Below are 9,408 nucleotides of genomic sequence, written 5' to 3'. Positions count from 1 at the left end.
GAAAATTGGAGGGGCCGGATCGACTAAGCAAAATGGGCCGAATCGACCATGGGACGGACCGACTACGGACAAAAATTTCAGCACCCTAGCTTTTATCGTTTTTGAGATTTTGAAGAAAGGCCTAGTTCCACATGAAATTTGTTGCATTTTCCAATTTTCCTATATTTGTTACAAGAATCATGATACCCACCTTTCATACTATAAAGCACATCTTAGGTGTTCGGCGGTGGTTGTACATAACTCTTACAGTATTCTATCACATTATTAATACATATAAGTTCATTATATGAATTAAATATGTTGAATTATTCACATATGGTCTGTTTTGGGGATTTATTTTAATATATACATAATATTTTAGGTGTTCGGCTGTGTCTGGCGGTGTTCGGCGGTAAAAATACCCACCGTACCGTACGTGAATTACAGATACGCAACCGGCCGTTAGTATATTCTGATGTGTTAACCATAGTTCAGGAATTCCCTTACCTGGGTTGAAGTAGTGTACAGATTTTTTGGGCATTCGATTACCCGAGTTACTGCTCCTGTTGTACTGCTTCCGGTTACACTTATTTGGCTTATCACGTATGTAATTCCATAATTTAGGAATCAAAACTTGACGGTAAGACGTAACTGGTAAGTGAATATTTGATAGCTGTACATTATTGTGCATACTTTAAGTATAAATGTCCAAGTTGTAGATCAGTTTTAATGTCAATATGACACTGTGTATATATTACTATAATAAGGAACAGCTATATGTCCACATTATGGGACATACTAATAATAATGAATAACTTCCGCTGTGGCCACACATACGTAGGCTATTATTTGTTGGACAGATGGGTGCAATTGATGTACTAATTAATTCTATGAAAACTTTACCAGCTACTAAAAGTCAGTATCAACTCGTAAATTCTCTTGTGAAAACGTTTTGAGAGAATTGTTTTACCTGTGATTATGGAAGGGCACGGGGGACACCAATAGATGATATAACGGAAGCCCCTTATTCATGTAACAGGTCTTACCGTCTTAGTGATTTGATCTTGAAAACCAAGACTGTTGCGGGTCCTGCAGTTTACTTATATTGTATCACAGTGCATTGCAACCCAGGAATAAACAATTACATCTATAAATATTTATATGATGAGTAATAGAACATACCTCCGGTAGGATGGGGCCACAATAGGAGATCAAGGTTTCACATACAAATATATAGGGAAAACCTTTAAACACCTTCCTCTCAAGAACCACTGGGCCAGAAAAGTTTACGTTAACGTGAAAGCTTCCTGACATAGTGCAGATTCAAGTTTGTAAAAAATCTCAAGAACCATTGGGCCAGAGAAGTTCACATTTACATGAAAGCTTCCTGACAGTGCAGATTAAAGTTTGTAAAAATCACGGCCCCCAGGGGTAGGTTGGGGCTACAATAGCAGGGATCAAATTTTTACATACAAATATATAGGGGAAATCTTTAAATATGGGCCAAGGTGAGTCAGGTGAATGATTAGCTGCAGAACTGTAGCTCTCTGAAAAAATATTAGGATGGAACAGAGAGCTACAGATCCACCCCTTATAAAAACCTTCGATTTATGGCGCACAAAAAGCTGCGCACGGTTGAGGCCTGATATCGTTGTATTCTTATGTTGCTGTCTCAAAACTTTAATATCAAAAAATTCTTAACATATTTTCCTACTAAACTTGTGTCCAAACATACATGTACCTTCAAATATTAATTAAAGCACCAAAACGACTTAAAAACTCACAGCTTTGAAATGATTTTGTTTACTGACGCAGCCATGTTAGGTAGCCGGTCAGTTCGAATCCCGGTTCATTTCCATACTTGCACATACCTTCTAGATGTGAACTAATATCTCCACAAATATTTTAGCTAAATATTTTAAATAATATTGGACTTTTGTAGCATTTTCATTAATCAAGATCTTATTTTACCTTTAGAAAAACTATATTTTTTAATTTCTATCAATTATTCGTATTGATAATAAATGAAGAGCGAATACATAACTTATAACGAATTTTATGAATAGATACCAACAGCAACAGGGTTCGAATTGACCCAGCTACCCAACATGGCTACATCAACAAACGAAATAATTTGAAGCTGTGAGTTTTCGGGTCGTATGGGGCTTTAATTAATATTTGAAGGTATGTTTGGACACAAGTATAGTAAGAAAATATGTTAAGAATGTTTTGATATTGAATTTATGAGACAGCAACACATTTAGAATACAACAATATCAGACCTCAACCGTGCGCAGCTTTTTGTTCGCCGTAAATCGAAGGTTTTTATAAGGGGTGGATTGTAGCTCTCTGTTCCGTCCCAATATTTTTTCAGAGAGCTACTGTCAGCCTACAGTTCTGCAGCTAGTGAGTGATGTGGCCCATGGGCCTCTTGTTTGAAATGTATTTAAATACCTTCAATTACCTGTAATTGAAAGCAAAGCCAATTACAAATACATCCAGTTACAATGACATACTTCTAAAAAATGTGTTTAAATACAGCTAATTATACAATTACATTTTCAAGTACCCCATTCCTGTTACAATTACTGTCCATTATGTTTAATAATGGACAGTATCTGTCCTTTATTAAAAATAATGGACAGTAGTTGTCAACTTATTGGACAGCTACAGGTAATTATAAATACAAGTGGACTTTCTTCTATATAAAAGCCTAAAATAACAAAGGATTACATAACAAAAATGTTTAAAAGGGCTATAAAACAAGAACGTGAAGGAGAGTGAGCAAGATATGTCATGTTGTTGCACTTGTCGCATTGTCACAGTCGTGTTCTTGCATGATCGCACATAAGGTGAGGAGGAGAGGGCAAGAATACAAGTTACAAAGTGAGGTTTAATTTATCCTTCTCCCTTGCACACGCTTTGTCATTCTCATTTCTTCACCTTTGTATATGCATCTTTGCCCTGAAAGCAATGGAATGAGAGAGCAAGTGGCCCTATAGCTATCAGTATATCATACTATTTGGTATACACAGGTACATGAATTTAAAATATCAAGCCAGATACTAAATGTAAGGACCTATAAACACAAATATTGAATTATTGCAATTGTACTTTTTGCAGGTTTTTTGCATCTGGAGGTTGCATGAGTCTCAATGAAATTGAACTGGAAATTGAAATGCTGCAGTATAATTGTGTTTGTTTTGCTGTTAAGTATTTCATACGAAGTGTGGTTCATTAGTACACAAGGAACTATATCCATTGATAGAGTGTATAATTTCAAGCACACCAAGTCACCTTTTATGGCCATGTCTAATAATGATGCACAAATGCACTTATCAACGGATGTGAAAATTAGCAAAAGAGTATTTTCAATGGAGGAAGTTTCAGAGTTCATTGTAATGATTTTAAATAATGAACATGTCATGGTAGCTTTAAAGACTGTTTGGAAAAAATATTTTAGAAATAGTGAAAAGCTGTTTTCAGATTCTGAAAATGAAAACTTTGAGAGTGAAGCAGATATAATGCTAAAGGACATTTTAAACAAAAGAAATAAGAATACATTTTTGGATGTAAATGAGAAGTATGAATTCAACGTCATCAACCGTACATGTAAGATCATTGAGAAGAGCCTCTCCAGAAAAGGACAGTGTATTTTATCATTAGAAGGCACGCTCTGCTCTGAGCTGAGAACATTGAACAGTGTGGCAGCTAGGAATTCAAAAAAACACAAAAAGAAACCACCACGTGTATGGAGGGAAGAAAACTCAACAACTTGTGATTACATGCACATGAATTCAGTAAGTTCTCTTAGTATTAAAGTGAGATGATATATATTTTCAAAAATTCATTTTATCACATATCTATGCTTTGTTCATCAATACAAACGTACACAAACACACATCACACACACACACTGCACACATACATACATACATACACAACCACATACACACACAATCTAATTAAAATCAGACTTCTTAAATCTGCGCCGTATACTCCACGTAAGAAGTTATATTCCTCACGTTAATTAAGTAAACCATCTTAAAAACTATTTAAATCGTACCCATCCCTATTCATACATACCATTAATTTGATTTGGGTGTATTTCATATCGTACATTTTGTTCTTTGTATGAACGGAATAGATTAGGCATTATTGTGAAAGTTTAAAATTCCTTATGTGAGAATTTACAATTTTATAGTGTGGAATAAACTTCTTGGGAGAGAGATTACTGCAACTTATTTATGAATTGCCAGGAACCGCTTAAATAGTCATCATTATCTGTATGCATGGCGCAATCTGATTGGCTGATAGTTCTCATGAATATTCCAAGCCAAAGATCATGTGGACGTAATCTCCTATGGGGTTATGTCAGATCCCATTGTAGCGATTGTGAACGTATCTTAGGATCTGATTTTAATTAGATTGATACACACACACAGAACCATTTCCGGTACTCTTGTTTAATTAACAGACGATAAGTGAATAATCCTTGGAATGTATTAAATGAAATTTGGATGTTATGTTAGTATGAAAAGGTAAAGATATTAACAAACAGTAATCAATCTCATAACTCCTATGAGGAATAAAGAGTAGGGTAAACACAGACCCCTGGACATAACATCTTAATCAGGTAAATGGAGTAATCCGTAGTCAAAATCAGTGAGTAAAGAACAGTCTATGTGATATACAAAATGGCACCGTAAACGTAGAAAACACTATGAAATAGGATATTGTCGGATTGCTCTTGAGACCAAAACTACTTTTTCTGCAAAATTTAGGTCACCTGAGTCATTTATTGTCAGTCAATACTTTTGGATATTTTTAACTTCTTGTCAGAAACAGCTTGGTAATTTCTCTGGTGTGTAGCTTTTAAGGTAGCTCACTAAACTAAAGCTTATACTCTGTATGACACCACATCACAATATGGCGATTTAAATGTTTTGTGAAATTATTTGTATCTATCGATTTGTTTGTCTATCATCGTAGCTCAGTGGTTAAAGCATTGGGCTGGTGAACCGCAGATCTCGAGTTCAAATCCCCCAGAGTCTTTTGTTCATATGTGTTGAAATAATTTCTTTGAAAATGTTTTTATTCAAATTTGTATATTTTTAGCCTTTTTGACATATATACTTATTGTATATCATCATATCTTATAAATTAAATCAATTCATACTGAATTGAGAAACTATTTCTGGGTGTAGTGAGCCACATTAAAGGGGTAAGGGAACAAAAATTATGGAATTCAAAGATGCTGTCTCCTTAGTACCCTTAAGATGAGGGGCATCAATAATGCAATCTTTGAAAATCTGCTTTCCTCCTGAACATGTGTCAGAAAAACTGAAAAGCTTCACCAAACTTGGAAAATCACCTGGACCAGACTCTAGTGAGTATGTCAAATATCTGGGAATAACAATAGACAAATTTTTAAAATGTCATCTCAAAGTAGATGAGATTGTGTCCAAGGTCAACTCCAGACTTAAGTTCCTTTATAGAAATGGAAATTGTTTGAATAAAAGGTCAAGGTTAACATTAGCTTCTGCACTTATTCAGTGCTACTTTGACTATTGCTCTTCTGGATAGTATGAAAGCTTATCTAAATCCTTGAAGAAAAAGCTACAAGTTCTTCAAATCAAAACAAAAAGATTCATCTTAAATCTGAACCCCAGAAGTAGTATAAATTGTGATACTTTAGAGTCAATAAACACTCTGTGTAGCAGATGGTATTATACAATTAAAACTCAACCATGTCTTTAACATCAACCATGGCCTTGCACCAAATTATTTACATGAAAAATTTGACAGAAATGATAATGCTACAAGGGGAGCCTCCAATTTTAATTATCATGTTCCTAGGGTTAGGGCCTACAATAGTTCAAATTTTTATTATCATGCCATTTTAAACTAAAAATATAGCTAATAGAGCTAGTTTTAAATCTGCTGTCGGGTTGCATCTTGCAGAAGAAGCTCACAGGAGGGAAGAAAGCATTTATATATAATGTTTTATATGGTCAAGTGTATAATGATACCTTTTAAAAAATATTTTGTATCAATATAAAATTAAACAATGTACATGTACATAAGTTTACTTAATTTAGGCTAGGAAAATCATCAAACGGTCAATTTTATTTTTGTCTATGCTGTCTAAGTCATACATAATCTATAATCAACTCATAACATCTTAGGACCCCATTGGAAATAAGCAAGTTTTATGAATTGCTTTCATGGGTTATCCTAGGCAAAGATTGATTTCAAGTATATAATTTGTATTGTCTGTGATAAGATCTGGTACTGTGATAAGCATGTATCTTGATAATGATGTTGTTAGTAGCTATAGCTGTGATAATATCTGGAGTGCTATTGTTTACATGCAAGGCGAAGATAACGAACAGTGATCAATCTCACAAATCCCATAAGCAATACAAAATAGATAGTTGGGCAAACACAGACCCCTGGACACACCAGAGGTGGGATCAGGTGCCCAGGAGGAGTAAGCATCCCCTGTTGACTAGTCACACCCGCCGTGAGCCATATATCCTGATCAGGTAAACAGAGTTATCCGCAGTCAAAATTAGTGTGCCAAGAACGGCTTAACAATCGGTATGAAACACGTCAGACAGCATTTGACCCAATGATAGGTTGTATTGATGAACTAGCTAGATCGTTATAACGACCATAGAATTTGCGAAATGCTGACTTCAATTGAGACTGTTGAAACCCCTGTACCATCAACTTGTTTGTCAGTAGATTACCTCAATTTAAAAACTGACTATATGCAGAACAAGCTCTTGCATATCAAATCAGTTGAGATATATAAACACCATATGCAGGTGATAATGGAATATTGCTACATAAATATGGGAAGTTGACGATGGAGAAGCTGAAATCATCCCACTTGTCATACAGTTGAGTTGTCAGTTTGCCGTTAATGTCTACTTTCAATAAAATATCTAAGTATGAAGCAGAAATGGACGACTCTGTGGTGTCCTTTATTTCGAGCTCACAGGGATATATCAAATCGACATATGAATGAAAGTTATTAATTTTAATAGCCAAAACGTCATCGAAATGTCGAATTGAAGGCCACAGCGAGAGATTTTTTCTTCTCACGTAGAAGTTTTTGAATAAATTCTGCTTCATATGAATATAGAAACAGATCAGCTAACAAAGGAGCACAATTTGTGCCCATGGGAATTGCAACAGACTGTTAGAAGACCTGATCACCAAAGACCACGAAGATATTGTCAATGAGGAACTCTAGCATATTTTTTATTTCAACTTCAGAGTACTTGTGCGTGGAATCAGAGTGGCAATGTGCCAAAAATTCATTTGTGATCCCAAATTGACATTATTAATGTATTTTACAATGTATTTTATTACTATGATTTGTAATTTATCTGATGCTTTGCCAGAATAAACATAATTATAATAATAATGTCAGAGTTCAGGAATCATGGTTGACCTAAATTGATGAAACGGGAAAAAATATTTTCTTTATTCCTAATCATGTAGCAGCTTTGCATCTGGTCCACATAACTTGTAAATGAAAAACAATTTAGTATCAGCTCATACTTGCCTCAAAGGTTGCTTAGACAAGGTGCCAGGTGATTTTGCCAACTTCAAGGTTCCTAGTAAAATAGATTTAGAAATGTCATTTAGATGAGAAGATATGTACATAATCTATATTAAAGTTAATGTTGAATAATATGAACATTGCAACAAAAAGATAGGATTTTCCCCCCTTACACACATGGAACTTTATGAAGAGCAAGACTTGAGACAACTGGTTTTTTTTTTTTTTCGTCATCTGAGTCACTCCATCATGCATTAACAATTTATCTATTTTAACTTCTTCTTGATAACTACTATTCCAATTTTTTTCAAATTATGTATGAAGCATCTTTGGGACAAGGGAGACATAAATTGTAAATTTCAGGACTCCTGCACTCCTAGAATCAGGGCAGGACAAAAACTGCCAGAAGTTGACAATTTTAAAAATCTTCTCTACAACTGCAGATCTGTAGGGAAAAACTAAATACCTAGTCAAATACAGCAGAAAGGCCTCTACCAAAATTGTAAATTTCATGATCCACAGAGTAGAGGTTCTGGCAGGGCCAAATTTGACATATAGTGTTTATGTGTAAAACATTTAAATGACATTCATTTTAATGCCATTGATACTAAATTGAAACTTAAATAGATATTTAGAAGGAGTGGGTAGTCCTTTAGCAGAATTATACCGTAGATTTCATGATTCCAGGGGTAAGGGTTTTGGTTCCAGGGTGGGGCCAAAATTATTATAGTGATCATTTGAAAGATGTCTTCAATGAATTTGCTGACATTTTATAAAAACTAAATGCATATGTAGGAAAAGCAGAAAGGAATATACCAAAATTGTGAATTTCACACCCCAGGGTTTTTACTCTAGGGCAGGTCCAAAATAGTCATATAGTGTTGATATAACATATATATTATATAAAGTCTCTCATCAATGGGCATTTTAGGAGGGGAGGGGGGCATTTGTATTTTAAGAACATATCTTATTTTATACTGCTGCTGAATATTAGAGTTTAGCTGAACAAGAAAATTATCATAGATTTCATAGCCCTTAGGGCTAGTGATACTTTTAACTATTACCCAGGTGACTGATGAGGCCTGTGGGCCTCTATGTTCATTTAATAAATTAGATTAAGGCAATTTGTATACAATGTATATTCATATTTTTTTTGTATGGTAACTTCTTATATCATACAGTGTGTGGCATTCTAGTATAAAATGGATTAAATTTTCTATTGTTCAAAGATTGCCAAGCTTGCAACATGTGTATATCTGTTTAAAATAAATTGTAGACAAGTTTTTCCCTTCTTCCACAAAAGAATCCGTGCTATGAGGAGTGTGATGGCGGATACAATACTATCAGATGTCTTCCGTATTTCTTGATAATCGGTATGCCAAGGTCTGGCACCACCAGTCTTTATCACCACCTGACCCACCACAAGGATGTGGTGCCTGGAAAGGCAAAGGAACCAATGTATTTTAACAGGAACTGTTATCGTAAGTAACTGTAACTAGCCCAGTCAAAATAGCCTTTCAAATGCTAAATTGGGAAAAGTGCAATAGAAGCTGTGTTATCATATTGTTAGTTTACATTTATAGAAATAAAAAATCTAATAATCTGTAGCCCCAGGAAATCCTATACTGAATTCATTACTTTGGATAAATGGCCATTCCTGTATGAATGAATCATTAAATTAATTGTTACATGTTATACGTAAATTGAACATGTATGAAAGGTGAAGATAGCGAATAGTGATCAATCTCATAACTCCTATAACTGATACAAAATAAAGAGTTGGGCAAACATGGACCCCTGGACACACCAAAGGTATGACATTAAAACATTAAAAAGAACTACACAAAGAGCGT

The 9,408-nt window shown here is 34.6% G+C and overlaps 1 protein-coding gene across 2 annotated transcripts in view; it reads left to right on the top strand.

Moving 5' to 3' along the window:
- The first annotated feature begins 538 nt into the window (after window positions 1-538).
- Window positions 539-9,408, top strand: part of LOC125653322 (carbohydrate sulfotransferase 15-like) — a 38,658-nt gene continuing 29,788 nt past the window's right edge. Inside the window, exons 1-3 of one of the 2 annotated variants that reach the window (XM_048882748.2) lie at window positions 539-633; window positions 3,103-3,779; window positions 8,832-9,036. In XM_048882748.2, coding sequence (XP_048738705.2) covers window positions 3,135-3,779; window positions 8,832-9,036 — 850 coding nt within the window. In that variant the 5' untranslated portion in view covers window positions 539-633; window positions 3,103-3,134. The remainder of the gene's footprint in view (window positions 634-3,102; window positions 3,780-8,831; window positions 9,037-9,408) is intronic. The other variant, XM_048882749.2, reaches the window with a different exon arrangement.

Source organism: Ostrea edulis, chromosome 7, assembly GCF_947568905.1.
Source record: "Ostrea edulis chromosome 7, xbOstEdul1.1, whole genome shotgun sequence".
Classification (NCBI taxonomy): domain Eukaryota; kingdom Metazoa; phylum Mollusca; class Bivalvia; order Ostreida; family Ostreidae; genus Ostrea; species Ostrea edulis.
This window is presented reverse-complemented; position numbering and strand designations above follow the sequence as displayed.